Below are 17,797 nucleotides of genomic sequence, written 5' to 3' on the forward strand. Positions count from 1 at the left end.
AAATAGAAGGTGGATCTCTCAGTTAGCTTTGACCAGAACTTCTGGTCCCAAACTTGTTTAAAAACTTTTAAAATGATCAGACACTCCAATTTACAATTAATTCAGTACAAAATTCTACACAGAGTACACTATACAGGTCATCAGATGTTCAAGATGGGGTTTGTGTCGTCTGACACCTGTACACACTGCACAAACAACATTCCTGACAATTACATTCATGCACTGTGGTCCTGTCCACCTGTCCAAGAATTTTGGGGTAGAGTATGTGAGGATCTGGCAAAGTGTCTGAAATGTCGTATCCCAACCACCCCCTCTCTTTGTTTACTGGGAAACCTGGACAATGTCCCGATTGAAACATCTTTGGGTCATGTTGTTCTGACTGCCATATGCATCGCTAAGAAAACTATCCTCTTGAATTGGAAAAATAGAGAAACTCTCTGCATCAACCAGTATAGAAATCTTTTGTTAGATCATATTACACTTGATATAGCCTCTGCTTCCACTTCAAATCAATCTCTATGGGCTCCTTTGATCAGTTCCATCACATAGCGATAATGGGGGACCATTGATATTGTCCTGCAGGATGATGAGGGTGAGGGGGTGGAGGGTCTGAGTTTGGAGTATCCGGATGTTCCCTGGAGGTGGGTTCACTGGGGGTGTCTGGGACCGGGGGCTGTTGACGGAGGTGCTTGGGTTGCCTTGGAGGGTGGACTAGAAGAAGAAGAAGAAGAAGAAGAAAATATCATTTCTATAGCGCCTCTCAAGATAAAAATGACGAGGTGCTTCACAAAAACAAAAAAAAGTAAAAGAATGAACAAGCATTTAGAAAATGTTTAAACATATATTTAAATGAGCAAAAATAGGCAATTGGGATTTAAAAGAAAAAATGTTAAGAAAGAGAGGGAGTGAACAGGAAAGAGGGAATCAGTGGATCCTGAGGAAGGTGGAATAGTTGGGGAGAGCAGAATAAAGAGAGAGAGGTGAAGAAGGTCATACAAAAGCCAGCTTGAACAAGTGAGTCTTCAGCTGCTTTTTAAAGGAGACCACTGAGTCCACTGATCTCAGGCTCAGGCGGAGAGAGTTCCAGAGTCTGGGGGCCACAGCAGCAGATGATCTGTCACCTTTGGTCTTTAGCCTGGTGCTGCACAACCAGTGGGCTTTGATCACTGGACCTCAGGGACCTGCTGGTGGTGTAGGGACTAAGAAGATCACACACACACACACACACACACACACACACGCACACACACACACACACACGCACACACACACACACACACACACACACACACACACACACACACACACACACACACACACACACACACACACACACACACACACAGTGTTGTTTATCATTGTTCATTTAATGGTTAAATAAAAGTTGGTTTTGTGGAAAAACAAATGTTACTTGTTGTCTTTATCCTACCATTTATCTATGTGGGTTTGTTTTGACCCGAAATACCAAAAATGTCACTATTGTTAATAATTTTAAATAGTAAAAAAAAAAAAAGATACGTTTTTTTTGGGTAGGTGTAATCTATTATATTAGTTTATAACACATTCATAGTTTATTATTACTCATTCTATAAGAAAAAGAAATATATTTAGTGAATTTAAACAGTTTTTGCAGTCAAAAATGAGTGTTATATTTTAAAATACTGTGTCTGTGGAACCAACTAAAAAACAATTCACACACTGGTTCCATTTATATGACTAAGCCAGCAATTAGCTGAAAAACAACAGTTGAAGAAAACCGGTGATTTTAAGCCTTTTCAAGCATTTTTAAATCATGGGTCCAAATGGACTCGCTAACACCACAGGTGTAAACGGCTTTCTAACACAATACAAGGGTTCAATGATCTAGTTCATGTTTCTGTTTTAACCTGCATCCTGTTGGCTTCAGCTCTCTGCTTTTATTCTTTATTCAGGTTGAAGAGCTGCAGCTTGTCAGAGATCAGCTTTTCTTCTCTGGGCTCAGCTCTGATGTCCAACCCGTCCCATCTGACAGAACTGGACCTGAGCGATAACCCCATGTCTGGTTCTGTAGTGAAGGATCTCTGTGATTTCCTGGAGAGTCCAGACTGTAGACTGGAGGTTCTGAGGTCAGTTCTCTGCAGCTGTTGAAGGTTTTTCTGTGTTTAACAAACTAAAATCATTCACTGATGCTTCAGAATTTATTTATTTACAAAAACTTTTTTACTCCAAACTTTTAATCTGACCTTTTATTTTTTCGGAACTTTTCAGTTTTTCCAAAAGTAAAAATAAAGTTTTTAGAAGAAAAACAAGTTTCTGTTCACCTACTGATGCAGGTTCAGTGAGGAATGGAAGTCTCTGAAGTCTTAATTGTACCTAATGGAGTCAGACATGGTGGAGTCTGTCTCCTGAACCTTGATGATGTGTCTGATGCACTGAATGAATGCTAGAGTGGACGCTTGGTGGACCACCTTTTTGTAAATGATTGAATGTCTGCAGGTGATCTAGTGGTCTGGTGTCCCTACAGTGCTGGCATGCAGCAGCTGCTCAGGGTCTTTTCTCTATGGTGAACAGTGTGACCTCATGTTTAACCCTGCAGCTAACGAGGACCAGAAGCTGAACTTTGCATCTTTTATTTAATGAACCAAGTCCTGGATGTGATGAGAAACGTCACATATTTGGGTCCATTCTAAGAAGTGATGTGTGTGATGATGAGGATGTAAAGAGACAGTGCTGTGAGCGGTACATGCAGGCTAACACTCTGGTACAGTAACTGTAGCATGTGCTTAGACCACTTTAAAGTGACCCTTTGTCCTTCCTCTTGTACTTCTTTCTATACGGCCCACTTGTGCTGCAGCTCTAGTCAGGCTGTGATGAAGAAACTACAAGTGTCTTATCAGGATGCATGTTTAGGTCTTTTCCACCGACAATACACAAAGTAAGTGGGATTAGCACAACTCACCTGGACACCTTTTCCATCAGGCTGCAGCTCGGGCAGAACTTCAGTTCCTCCTGGTTCTTTTCTTCCCAGAGGAGGGTCGTCTAGAGCACACTTTACCTTACAGCGTCACTTTATCTTTACCACAGTAATACTTCAGTAATGACTATGAGGCAGTACTTCTCTTTAAACTTGGTTTCTGTAGAAAAAGTGACAAACAGAAGAGGATAAAGACTGGAAGTGAACAAGTATAGGAGGAGTAATAATGAAATCAAGTGAACACTTGGGATGGACTATAAACATAAGGATAAACTAGGGAGCAATAAAGAAAAACCAGAAGGATGGTCCGACTACTGGAATAAATCCATATAAAGACAAGGGAACACGGAACATAACACTGGAAGAGAAGATGGAAATGGGGAGGACAACTAAAGGACTGACTCTAAGGACACTAAATCATCTATTTACATTTAAAAGTTAAAAAAAACTTTTACTGAATAAAATATTAAACATCAGTTCATCATGTTTTTGTTTCTGACAAGAAAAGATAAGTCTTTATGCAGATGATGTTTTACTCTTTCTCCGGAATTCTCAATCGTCTCTCTCCCATTCAATAGAACTGATAAACTCTTTTTCAAGAGTTTCAGATTACTCTATAAACTGGTTAAAATCCACAGTTCTACCAATTAATTTCTGTTTTGTCAATTTACTTAATACACAATTGGAGTCAGGGAATATCACATACCTGGGAATTAATATCTCTCCCAAGTTGGCAGATCTAACCAAACTAAACTACATCCCACTTTTAAAGAAAGTGGAAGATGATCTTGCAAATGGAAATCCTTACCGATATCACTCATGGGGAGAGTTGCTACAATTAAAATGATGGTCTTACACAGAAGAAATTACTTATTTTCGATGATCCCAAACAAACCACCAGCTGACTGGTTTAAATCTCTGGACTCCTCAATTACTAAATTCCTTTGGCAGGATAAACCTCCACGAATTAGCTTAAAAACGCTTCAGAAGACCAAAGACAAAGGAGGACTGGATTTACCCAACTTTTATTATTATTTCTTAGCCAACAGGCTGCAATATATACCAAGATGGTTGCAAGATAACCCATTAGATGAGTCCTGGTTAGATATAGAACAGACACTTTGCAATATGATAGAGCTTTCAGACTTACCATTTATTAGCTCAAGCATAAGAAAACATGAAAGCTTCAAAAGTATTAGTATCAGCACCTCTCTGACAGTAAGTAAGTAAAAGTTTATTTATACAGCGCCTTTCACAGATATAAATCACAAAGCGCTGTACAACATGATAAAGATCAGGGCAAATACCTCTAACCAATAAAAACATCAGAAAAACAATAGCAGTGACAAACGTAGAAAATAAAGATGGAAATGGGGAGGACAACTAAAGGATTGACTCTAAGGACACTAAATCATCTATTTACATTTAAACGTTAAAAAACTTTTACTGAATAAAATATTAAACGTCAGTTCATCATGTTTTTGTTTCTGACATGATAAAATAATTTAATTTATTTCAATGATTTAGTTCATGTTTCTGTTTTAACCTGCATCCTGTTGGCTTCAGCTCTCTGCTCTTATTCTTTATTCAGGTTGGTGAAAGGTGGGTTGTCAGAGATCAGCTGTTCTTCTCTGGGCTCAGCTCTGAAGTCCAACCCGTCCCATCTGACAAAACTGGACCTGAGAGGGAATGACCTGAAGGCTCCAGATGTTAAACAGCTGCTGGGTCTTGTGGAGAGTCCAGACTACAAGCTGCAGACTCTGAGGTCAGTATCTGGGTAGAGTGAGTCAAGGCTGCTGTCAGCAGGACTGGACCAAACCCAGTTAGCATCAAAGCAAAGATCCAGTGTTTCCAGTAAAGCTGCAGCTTCCCAGTGGCTTTGAGAGGAGACCGATGACAGAGTTCATGATTGGACACCATAGGAGCCAATCAGAAGAGCTAGAAGCTTGTTGTGCTGGTTGCTTCCACGTGTCTAGAGACAGTGGTCCTCATCCATCAGATCTGATCTCAGACTGCTGGTTGTCTCATTTCTACAGAGAACAGCTGATCACTGATCTGTGTCACAGATCTGAGATCAGTCTGACTGCAGCCTGTAAATCACTGGCTCTGGTTTCATACAGCAGGCTTCTATTTAGGATCCATGTGGTCTTTCTACAGAGCAGAACCTCTGCTTAAATCCACTCAGCACATCTGTCCAGCTGTCCTCCTGTCATTAGTCTGATCCAGATGTGTTCAGGGACAGCCTCCATGTCTCTGACTCAGAAGCAGATGAGTTAATGTGTTTAGATGTAGCAGCAGTAAAGCATCATTACATGTCTGTGTAGTAATGAAGCCTTCAGGACTCTCAGCTGTTTGTTTCCTCTGGAGTCACACCTGCAGAGGAAACACACCTGCAGAGGAAACACACCTGCTGTCATGGTGGGTGGCAATTTCTTGACCCACGACATGCAGAATCACTTCACAGAAAACCGGTAAGTGTGTAAAAGGTTTTATTATAATTGAGGAGCTAAGGGAGAGATGGGAACCGAAGAAGCGCAGGACTGGTAGCAGGATTCCAGGAGGAGATTCTGAGGAGGGAGACAGAGTGAATATAGGGTGGAAATAATGGAGACTTATCTGGAGGCTGGGCTTACGGTCTCCTGGTAGTGGAGAAATGTACTGGGAGGGTTTGGTCAGGTCCGGGTGAGCTTGAGGAGATCCAGAAGGTGAGGGAATTGATTTATCCAGAGGCGTAGGAGCAGGAATGGATGATGGCAGGTGAGGGGCTGAGAGCGGGCGGCCAGGGGAGGAAGCAGTGTGGTCTGGAATGCTGAGATCCAGGTTTGTTCTGGAGACGAGGAAAAATGAAGAGGAACCTAGAGGAGAGCAGGGAAGGGCGTTCAGGTATTTCAGGCGGCAGGTTAACTAGAACGAGATATGAATACAAAATCAGGTTAGAGGCTAGAGCTACCCAAACAGAATAATCATCCGGCGTGGTGAAGTTTCACACCGCTCCTTAAATCCCCTGGGCCTTGATGATGGAATCAGCTGCAGCTGGAAGCTCTCAGACACGCCCACCTGTGAAACAATGCTCAGAGGGGAAAACAGGGTTACAGGCAGGCAGCTCACCACGGACCATGACACCTGCAGAGGAAACACACCTCTAGAGGTAACACACATGCAGAGGAAACACACCTCTAGAGGTAACACACCTGCAGAGGAAACACACCTCTAGAGGTAACACACCTGCAGAGGAAACACACCTCTAGAGGTAACACACCTGCAGAAGAAACACACCTCTAGAGGTAACACACCTGCAGAGGAAACACACCTCTAGAGGTAACACACCTGCAGAGGAAACACACCTGCAGAGGTAACACACCTGCAGAGGAAACACACCTGCAGAGGTAACACACCTGCAGAGGAAACACACCTGCAGAGGAAACACACCTCTAGAGGTAACACACCTGCAGAGGAAACACACCATACCAACTTGTTTATGAAGCATGATTTAAAAATAGCACGGCAGCTAACCAAAGTGCTGTACATAAAGGAGCCAAATGCTCGAGCATTCCAGCAAAACAAAGTAAAAACATGGAAATCAGGTAAAATACATAAAGACAGCTTAAATAATAAAGGATATAAATTCCAGAATAAGAGAACAGGTAAAAGGTAACAGCACTATCCAAAGTAAAGCGGAGATAGTGGAATTTTGGGGATACAGTCTGTGCTGGAGCGGGTGAACCAGGCAGCGACACGGCGGCCCAAAGTAAGCGCAGCCCGGAAATCTCCGCTCGGCAGCACAGTCTCCGATGCTCTGGTGTCGGCGTGCGGAGGAAGTGGAGGTGCCGAAAACAAGAGCGGTTATGTAAGGCTGGCAAACATCTCAACCTTCAGATGTAGACAGCCGAGCAGCGCGGGGCAGCTCGTAGGGGGCGGGCGTATTACGTGAACAGACCCATCTGATTGGCCGCTTATCAGAAGGGCTACATTTGATTGGTCAAATAAAACAGAGCTGGTTTACAAAAAGTTGATGTATGACACGGATGGAAATGTTTGAACCAAACATTTATCGCCATTTTTGACATGCTTCGTGATGGGCCTATCGCACGTCCTGTTATCGCAATGACGATAATTTTTCGATATATTGTGCAGCCCTACTGAACAGGAAATTCAAAATTACTGGGCAAACAATTTGGAATGAACAATTTAAATTTTGAACTGTAACGCATCTATTCTTAAAAAAGAGTGAACCTTGGTATCTAAGACCATTTATTTTGTTTTAGCAAAAATAATTATTCATTGTGTTAGGTAATTTTTATATTACTCCCATATTACCTCAAAGAAAGTCAAATAACACACAGAGGGATTAGATTGATAATTTGTATTTTCCATGACCCTTGAACCTGAAATAAACACACATACTCAAAGAGGATTCATTTTACACTGCGGTGCCAAACAGTGGAGAGAAGACGCAGGGACAACCCCCTCCGGAGCTGTTCCCAAGTCTCTCTGTTACTCCTCAGTTTCACAGGGGTTTTATTGGCAACCAGGACAGAGAAGGTGGACCTTCTCAAGTTACAGACTTACAGGCTCTTCATCTCCCAGGACGCCACATTCCAGAGATAACAGAGATAACAATGACCTTACAGGAGCTGACGTTTTTTAAGACTCGATAACAGTAAGCTTTACAGAAGAGCGCAGACGTTCTTTAAAACTCAAAAAGGAACATATAGAAAATACCCAACATTCCCCCCGAATGTAACTTTTTGAGCAAGAAATGATAAAACAATAAAAATAAACTCATTGTCAAAAAACCTGAGGAAGAATTATGACACACCCTACCCGCCTGGAATTTGGAATGTTCAATCAATGCAAGGATTTTAACTTAACAATAGTCCAGACACTTAAGCCCACATATTATCTTTGTGTCCCACCAGTCATCATCAGAATGATCATTAAACCCACCATGGACCTGAAAGATGAAAAATGCATATCTTAAAACACAGAAAAAGATTAAATTTTAAGGTGAGGATTTGGACACTTGCGAATCTCCATGAATTGCTTAGAAGCTGGGTCCCCCTGAACTCGGTGTGTGACCTCCGCATCACACCTCCAGCCCAGGTGTGATACACTGTAATGGGTCTTGGTCACAGACTGTGTGCTCAGATCTTGCATCTTCCCACAGGCGCGTAGATGCAGGGTGGAGGAACTTGTTGTTGCATGGTGGTGATGCCACCTGATTTTGAGTCAACTTCTGAGCCGACTGATCCACAACAGGTCTGTGGTTTTACATCAGCTCAGTCCTTCTGGTCCCCTCCATCCTGGACTGCAGGTCATCGATCTCCACCTCCTCGTAACTTTCACAGCTACTCCACAGAGGAACTCAGACCCCTTCTTCTGTGATCTCTGATTTACATCGTCACTTTTCTCCTGAGTCCAAGCCATTCATGCATACGGAGAGCATGGAAGCTGCACACAGTGTCATTCAGGGTCATTTGCAATCAGTGTGAGTAGCAGAGCATGAAGCTACTTTCCTGGTTGTTGGAAGGTGAGCGGAGGTCCATGGGGGTGCATAGTTCCTTGTTTTCCATGTCTTTTGATGTTCCCAGGCCTGTTGTCTTTGTCACCTGTAAATCAAGTTCCGTCAGTACTTTACAAAGTGACAGATGAAGTCACCAGGGGTGCTCAGCAGGGGTGAAAGATGCCCCCAGCCCCCTGGGGCTTGTCCAGTTTGCTTTGTGAACACCTTCATGAATCCCCATGTTTAACCTCTGTTGCTGTTCCTAAAACACAAGTTGAACAGAGCAAACCATTTGCTCCCAAAACGTCCCTCAATTTACAACAGCATATGCTGTGGGAGTTCTTTTCTAAAGCTAAATTGATGTCTGTTTAGCATGAAAGAAGTCAGTAAGGTTTGTCATAACTCATTTCAAACAGAAATAACCCCTTATTTGTTGACAAGACTCATTTGTTAGGAAAGTTCCAAAGTTGTGAATGATCTAAACACCAAGCTAGAGAAACCATTACAAAATCACTAGTCAGGACATCATGCATGTGTCTCTAACTGCTTAAGGATAAGGTGTGACTTAAGGTTAGACAAAACATTTAAACAACAGTCACAATAAAAGCCTATCTATTTACAAGCATACAAAGAGATGAGCTCACACACCCAGATAAACCCCCCCACACAATTCCTCAGAACCAGCTGACCGGGGTAACCTAATCAACAGATTGTTGGACCTTCATCTTGTCTCAGGAAGTTACAGATAACAGGTGGGTGATCAAAGAGGTCTTTCTTCACCACTCTAAGATGTGATCAAAGTTGAGGACCCTCCATTTAAACAAACACCTACACTGTTACATCAATAACCCCGTGACCCACTTCTTTCCTATATATGCACTAGCTCAGCGCTTAACACCTCAGCTCCACACACACACACACACAGAGACAGACAGACAGACAGACATATAGACAGACAGATAGACAGAGCTGGCTCAAAGCTTCAGAACGGTAGCTAAACAATCACACTCGGTTTTTCCTTTCTTCAGAACCTCAGTCCAAACCATCTTACACACCCTCAGAAAAGAACCTGCAGGATGTCACACACTCAAAGTCCCAGATACTGTACACATACACACAGACGCTCAGAACTGCATTCGAGCCTTCCACACACACACACAGAAAACTAAGCCTTTCTTACACTTACACTCAAAACCTGCAGGTTTTTACACACACGCACACACACACACACACACACACACACACACACACACACACACACACACACACACACACAGATACGGCAGCTGAAACACACGCTATCACATTCTAATCCACAACACAACACAGAAATACGATACCCACAAAATGACAACTGAACCAATATTTCAACAACAAATCACAGGACCACAAAGATCTGCACAACCAGAAGTGGCAAGCCCGATCAGAAATGGGACGCAGCCCCGATACCAGATGCACAACAAATTACGAATAACACACATCAAGGCCGAATTTAGACCGACTTGAGATTCTTTGGCCAACTGTAGCGGTGATTAATTTTTGTGTACCTTTGTTGCACCATGAAATATTTAAACAATCCCAGCGACAGTGTGATTTTTAGCAACTATCCTCTCCACTCGACACCAGCACATGGACTCTGTGCTGCGTGTATATAGCAACGGTTTTAGGTGCCCCTGCACATTCACCTATACTTACCACCCACAACACTGTGGGCTGCCTGTGCGCAGACACAGACTAATTACAACCTCCTTCATTCAAAGCCAGGTCTACAGCCACGGTTCACAGTTCCAGTGCAACCCCTAACTGGACACGAAAACGTCTTTTCGTGTGTCAATGGCAAAATAATGAGGTACTTACTCTCCCCCTGAGTGGCAGACTCGCCCTGAGTCCGAGCGCGAGAGCCTGTTAATGGAAGTTCGTCTGCTGAGCTAAACAGCCAGCCGATGGGGCAATTCTCAGACCCCCAGACTTTGATGAGGAAGTGGCACCGTGCGGCTCTCCGAAGGCGAACGTCCCACTGCAGGCTCTGCGTCCCGGGTTTCGGCACCAAAAATGTTAGGTAATTTTTATATTACTCCCATATTACCTCAAAGAAAGTCAAATAACACACAGAGGGATTAGATTGATAATTTGTATTTTCCATGACCCTTGAACCTGAAATAAACACACATACACAAAGAGGATTTCATTTTACACTGTGGTGCCAAACAGTGGAGAGAAGACGCAGGGACAACTCCCTCTGGAGCTGTTCCCAAGTCTCTCTGTCACTCTTCAGTTTCACAGGGGTTTTATTGACAACCAGGACAGAGAAGGCGGGCCTTCTCAAGTTACAGACTTACAGGCTCTTCATCTCCCAGGACACCACATTCCAGAGATAACAGAGATAACAATGAGCTTACAGGAGCAGACATTTTTTAAGACTCGATAACAGTAAGCTTTACAGAAGAGCGCAGACGTTCTTTAAAACTCAAAAAGGAACATATAGAAAATACCCAACACATTGTAAAACGATAAATAATGCTGGAATGAAGCTGAATCTTACAATTAGCAAATAGTTGAGGGTTGTTCAAATAAAAAAATAAAGACTGAACAAACATTCATACCCTGGTTCACTGGAGATCTGTCCTTCTTTCGTGGTCACTGTCTTCAGATATAAGCCTTCTGGGACACCTGATAGATCGTGTTGATTTTCTTTGAGGCATTTCCATAATTTCATGCCGGCTTTTTATGCTAATTAGCTTCCCCGTTCCGTTATCCGCTTTCACCGGATTTATGATAATGAGAAGTGCGCATGTCCAATCCCGTCGGCTGTGACAGGTTGGTAATAAGAATATTGTGGCATTAACAGAGGGGTGCCGGTGGTCAGGGCTAGGGGGCCTCCCAACACAAGGGGGCCCCAGGCGGCCATCGACCTATGCCTAATGGTAAAACCGCCACTGTGTGCATGTTTCTGTCGGTGTTAGTTAAAACTCTGGCCGCAGCATTTTGAACCTTCTGTAGTCTGTTTAGAGCAGAAGCTTTAATCCCAATTAAGACAGAATGTGCGTAATCCAGACGGGAAGTAATGAAAGCGTGAATGACTGACTCAAGATGCGGATGTTTGAGGATTCGTTGAAGGCATCACACTGAAGACATGTGATGCGGTGGAGTTGGCAAAAGCAGGAACTGACAGTGACATTGATGTCGTTGAGAGGTCAGAGTCCAAATTCACACCGAGGCTAGTGGCAGTGTTACACCTGAAACACACCAGCTGCAAAGCGCCGTGAAGTGGATCGCTCACCAAATTCGAGCGCTGTCCGCTCCTCCTCTGTTCACATTAGGCGAGAATCGTCGAAGAGCGCTTCTGCTGACACCTATTGTTTTCCAACCCCACCCCCCACCCCCATGTTTTATGGTTATTTATGTGGCAGACACTTTCATCCAAAGCAACTTACAATTTATAACCTCTAGGGCATGTTATGATCAGTGGGGGAAACTGGAGGACCTGGAGGAAACCCACGCTGTCACGATGGTCGACTGGGTACGGGAGTTGAACTCGGTAAGGATGTTTGACGTCTGGATTATACGGTAGAGAACTCTGATCAGGGGTTTCAATGAAACGATGACTGAGTGAAGAGCCGGTGCGGCGTCTTCCATATATAGGCTTGGGTGTGACTGGGAGAATGCCGGGAGTTCCCGCGAGGAGCATGCTGGGAAATGTGGTCCAAGATGGAGGCCGGTTAGCTGGGAGAGGCCGGTTTGGGGGCTTGGGTTCTGACACACGCACGCATGGGGAGAACACGCAACTCCACGCAGAAATGCAGCAGCCGAGTTTTGAACCTGCAACCTTCGTGCTGCTAAGAAACAGTGCTAACAACTGCGCCACCATGCAGCCCATACCCTTGCTGTGTGTGTGTGTGTGTGTGTGTGTGTGTGTGTGTGTGTGTGTAAAATTTTGGGGTGTGTGCGTGTGTGTGTGTGTGTGTGTGTGTGTGTATAAAATTTTCCATCCAGTGAATGGGGAGATTATAGCGTGAAAAGCAATGCAGTTGCAAAAGTCCACGAAAAAATGCCACAGAAGTGGTACTCTAAAATTTTTGACAAGGTTGGCAGGTCTGCATTCAGTTGGTTGTGAAAGGGGGCTATTTTTAGGTGAGCACATTAGCTGGTTAAGCTAGTGGGAGCTTACGCCATCTGGAAGTGCAAGTTTAATGGTAACTGGATGGCTAATCGGGCAATAGTTGGAAATTATAGCTTAAATTTAATTTGGAAAAATAGCTTCAATTTGGTCAAAGTGGCCTTAAAAAGGTCTTAAAAAGTCTTAAATTTGGCTCCCTTAAACCTGCAGATACCCTGTTAAACATCCTTAAAGTTCAAACGTTCAGACGCAGAACTGTAAAAAAAAAAAAGCGTGCAAAATGGAGCTAAAAACTTGTGAAAGGTGAACTGTTGCTGCACTGATGTTTGCTGATATTGGTTTGAAACAGGTTTTCTGCGGTGTCACGTGTACATGAGCAACATTTGGAATTGTTCTGTTTTGTTTTTAGTTTCCGTTACATTTAGGGAGATGTTCTTGGAGGGTGGTTCTGTTTCTGTTGATAAACACTTTGTGTCAGATCTGTTGTCTGAAGATCTGCAGAGCATCAGTTCCCTTGACAACGCGCAGTTCGGTGTGGATTCTGGAAGTTTTGACTTGTTATTTGTGGGTTTTTCCAGTGCTGATGGTAATAAGCTGATATGTTGAAGAATGAACCAAGAATAATTAAGGCTTACTACTATTACACATAACTATATATAAACATGTTCAACACCTGTGCAGTTTTTTGTATGTGGCTGATCACAGCACCCCCTTAGTAAAATTTGTTCCCACGGCACTGATACGGAAATTCAGCGCTTTTGGCTGATTTGAAGGTAGGTCTGGCAATCGTCTGTGTAGTTAACTCTGTGACCTGCTAGAAACTTACCGAGTTGTAGCATGTAAACTGAAAAGAGGAGAGGACCCAGGATGGAGTTCTGCGGCACTCCCCCTGGAAGTGAGACATTGGGAGAAGAGCAGTCTTGAATATGGACACTAAAACGTTGATCATTGAGGTAGGACTTTAACTAGTCGAGGGCAGTGCTGGTCACACCCACCCATGATTCAAGCCAGTGAAGTAAGATGGTGTGGTCTACAGTGTTGAATGCTGTGGTCAAGTCGAGTAACAGTACCAGCACATGGGAGCCAGAGTTGGGTGTTATGTCTAATGAGTATTTCTGCATAGTATCTATTCCTAGCCGAGCGGAGAGCTTTCTGATAGCGGGTTAGGGAATCCTTGAATAATTGGTAGGAGATTTGCAGCGTGTCCTTCCGCCACTGACGTTCGCAGGACCTATACTGGCGTCTTAGTGCATGAGTATCGTCATTGAGCCAAGAGTCTGCTGCAGTTTTTTTGTGCCTGGATTTAAGTGGAGCAACTGTGTTATAACAGTTGAGCAGGTAGAGTTAAAGGAGGTCAGCAGCTCATCAACTCCTGCACAGGTGGAATCAGGTTGGGAGATGGAGAGAGTAGCAGCTAGGCTAGATGCTAATAGGTTGGTGGTGGAAGGGGAAATTACTCTTGTAAAGTATTGATTGTGCCGCCTAGAGGAGGAAGGCGTCAAGCCACAGATATTAAAAATAACAGGAGAGTGATCAGAGATACATGTAGAGTCAACAATCAAGTCCTAAATATGCGAGTGTGAGTGGGTGGGTGACTGGAAATGTTGCTGAAAACCAAAAGAACCTAAAAGGTCAAAAAAGCCACCAACAAGATGTTTGTCAGGGAGGCAAACATGAATATCAAAGTCACCAAGAATAATCCCACGGTTAAGTTTTGGAAGAAAGTCTGTTGAAAGATCAAAAAATTCAGATGAAATATTTGAGTTGTACTCAGGTAGGCATTAGCAGAGAATAAACACCAGCAGAGGACCAAAGTCCACCTCAGAAGCCATAAACTCAAAGCTGGTAGGAGTCACGGGTGTTGTACATGTTTTAGGATGGAAGGAGGATCTGAACGTGGTTGGCAAGCTGCCACCACGACCAGTGAGCCTGGGCTTGTTCTAAACGTGACAGTCTGAGGAACAGAGCTCTAACAGTACATGCTGGAAAAAATAATCCCTTAAAATGGCGGTTTTGTTCCCAATTGACCGGACGTTGAGGAGAGCAACCCTGAAGAGGTGTGAAAGACCGGAATCAGGTGACTAGGGTAACTGGGCCACTTGGGTCACTGTAGGATAGCAGATGTAAGCATGGTTCACACCCACAAAATCCACGAGCTGGTGGGGGAAGTATTCCGACGACTGGATTCTCCAGAGAATCTGTGGCAGTATTGTGTCCCCGGCTCTCTAGGAGAGATGAGCAGGGGAGTAATAAAAGTAGTGTGTGGATTAAATAATAAACAGAATGCTGTGTCGCTAAAATACAAAGAATTTTATTACAAAAACAAAATGGAATATTCACAAAGAGTCCTAGCAATACTATATACAAATCGAAAGGAGCTATATACAAAAAGAGAATGAAAAACACCACCCCAGAAGGGGGTGGGAATTTAATAACCGAGAATATAAATATATATATATATATAAGGGGAGATCCTAAATCGAGGTCAAAATCGGTCCGAAGTCTATAAGCCAAATGGTCAAAATCCTAAATCCAAATCCGTAATCCAAAAACCGAGAGCACCGAAGACTAACTATTCTGAGTTTTACCAAAAGAGCGAGCGAGGAGAAGAGAATAGAATAAACTGTTGCCAGTCTACTCTACCCTTGTACCTTCTCATTGACTTAGAGCAAGAAAGCAGCTTTTAACAGCTGCCAAGTGATTTCAGTAATTGGTAACAGCTGGTTACCAGGAGACAGGCGAGGCAAAGGCCTCTGGGGCCAAAAAGGGGCACGGCACGTAACAGGCAGAGCGATGGAATGCAAAAGGTCCGATGACTTTCGTGTAGCAACTCCAGTGGCAGGTGAGGTTACATCCGCACGAGAAGCCAGAGGAGGATCTGAGCGGCACTATGGAACCCTGCGTTTTCCAAGTCTGCGGCATCTCCTAGGTAACCATGGCTTGTTGGTTAAGGCCGGAAGCCTGGATCTGGCTGGGTAATGGTGGCCAGAAGCCTGAAGGCGTTGAGTAAGGTACTCTGATCATGGACTGGCTGGAATCTTCAGGCTCCAGCTTGGAATCACAGAATCTGATGGCCGCAGAATATGGTACAACAACGCTTGTGACACACAAGAGCAGTTTCCAGAACCAACTCCAAAGCAAACCTCTTCCCCTATCTAGGAAACACCATGCCATGCGGGGAGAGCAAAGCAGCAGAGCTGGGAACGCAATGAACAGCAGATTAGAGCACAGTCTTAGATTAGAACATCGGTGATAGGCAAATCCAAGATTATGCCGAAGTTCAATGAGGGTGAGACGATCATAGCGAATAGTTGAGCTACAATCCACCAAAGAGCAACACAGAAACAAAATAAGCAAAAACAACAGTTGGGGAAGCAGACGGCAGGCTGAGAACGCCGGCGCCATCTTGGTTTTCAAACTAGAACTAAAGACTGGATACACCGGCTTTGGTCCTACTGTGTGTGTAACAAACCTGCAGAGGTAACACAGTTGCAGAGGAAACACACCTGATGCTAAAAGTCTCTGCAGGTGTGTGAGCTCCACTCCAACACGTTAACATGAAGCTGCTGCTGATGGAGGATGTGCTGCATCACTGACTGAAGCTGATGGAGAGAGCCTGGAAACAGGAAGTCACCTCCTCTCTTCTTCTATCTACAGGTGGGAGTCATGATGACCTTTGACCCTTTGACCAGGAGAGAAGATGAGCTGAGTCCTGATGGTCCTCAGAGGCTGAAGCAGCAGTTTGTGTAGAAAGAGACTCAGACTGGATCATGATGATGAATGTTTTATTTTTCTGGATTTTAGAGCAACATCTTCTGCTTCTGTGTTTTTATCTCCGGGAGAAAACTTTAAATGATCAATAATTTCAATGTAAAACTTGAACGACAACAATAAGAGCAGCTCCATGGGAGCTTCTTCAGGAAGGAACTGAGACTTTTTTCATCCATTTCCTGTGAACTGGTGATCTGTTGATGTTAAAACAGAAAAGCTGTTAGATGTTTTCTGTCTTTTATCTCCAAATCCAGATTGGATCTTCTAGCTTTTCTGTTTACGCTGAATCTCTGTTAGATGAACATCAGGTGTAGCGTCCAGCAATGGTCAGTTTAGGTACAGCCTGACCTTTCACCATCCATTCAACATCTGGTCAGAAAGGAGACACAACATTGCTTGTGTTCCTTTTAAATGAGTCTGGCTTCACACCAGCTGGCATTCACAGACTCCGCTAGTCTGAAAGATAAACAATAACTTTCTTTCCCCAAGGTCCCTCCCATCTGTCTGCCTCCAGAAGAAAGAAGATCCAGCTCAAATCAGTTGCTAAATTCAACAATGATTTAATAAATCAATATGAACTTCTTCCAAGACTTATGATCTAGATAATCATTAAATAAACGTTTGTTTAATGCTACTTATAATCATTATATTATAGTGAAATGCTTCATTAATTTGTGCTCAATAATTGAAGGGAAATGAGTGTTGTCTACTAAGACTGCCATGTGTTCAACATGTTTAGACGACAGGTCCTCACACCTGCACTCGCACATAACAAGTACGGCTAAGTTAAACCCTGACACACATAGTATTAACCCAGTCAGAACATTCTATATCAAAGAAGAAGTGTTTCTGAGTTGTCTTGGTAAAACATCTCCAAACTTGTCAGCCTCTGATTGGCTGTGCAAATATTAACAGCTAAACCTTAAAACTAGAGCATTCTGAGAGATTCGACAGTTCTAGAGAATCGCTCAGTCCGGCCATCTGTAGCAAAACCTCTTTAACCATCAAAGATTTTGACACGTCGTCAAAACCTTTTTGCACCTGCAAAGCTGATGAGCAAACAGTTAGACTCCTTAAGAGTTCCATCCTGACTGTTGTGACCCGAGACATCTCTGGACTGAAGAGTCGGTACCACGGTATTCTACAGCCCTCCGGTGCCAGCGGTCAGCCGACCCCTGTGCCTTTCGGATCCACCAAGAGGGTCTCTATGAAACGGGTAAAGTAGACATGACAGATTGCGTCTGAATGTTCTTCTGATGATAACAACTTTATAGCTTAGAGCAAACCAAATTATTTTCACCAGAACTCAGCTTATTTTGATAAGGAAGCTCTGACTGACATCTCATTTACACATAGGTTCCTTCAGCACGTTTAGTTACATGCACTCACAGTAAATGCTTAGGTGATTAGACATGTTTTCATTGTTTGTCAAATAAATTCTTACTTTTATAAA

At 43.4% G+C, this 17,797-nt stretch overlaps 1 protein-coding gene across 4 annotated transcripts in view; it reads left to right on the forward strand.

Annotated features, from left to right (window-relative positions):
- Positions 1–17,797, forward strand: part of LOC107374641 (NLR family CARD domain-containing protein 3) — a 60,183-nt gene extending 42,386 nt beyond the window's left edge. For 3 of the 4 annotated variants that reach the window (XM_070543779.1, XM_070543780.1, XM_070543778.1), the window contains exons 10-13: positions 1,932–2,105; positions 4,545–4,718; positions 11,907–11,994; positions 16,231–17,797. In XM_070543779.1, the coding sequence (XP_070399880.1) occupies positions 1,932–2,105; positions 4,545–4,718; positions 11,907–11,994; positions 16,231–16,323 (529 nt within the window). In that variant the 3' untranslated portion in view covers positions 16,324–17,797. The remainder of the gene's footprint in view (positions 1–1,931; positions 2,106–4,544; positions 4,719–11,906; positions 11,995–16,230) is intronic. The other variant, XM_070543781.1, reaches the window with a different exon arrangement.

This window comes from Nothobranchius furzeri, chromosome 13 (genome assembly GCF_043380555.1).
Source record: "Nothobranchius furzeri strain GRZ-AD chromosome 13, NfurGRZ-RIMD1, whole genome shotgun sequence".
Classification (NCBI taxonomy): domain Eukaryota; kingdom Metazoa; phylum Chordata; class Actinopteri; order Cyprinodontiformes; family Nothobranchiidae; genus Nothobranchius; species Nothobranchius furzeri.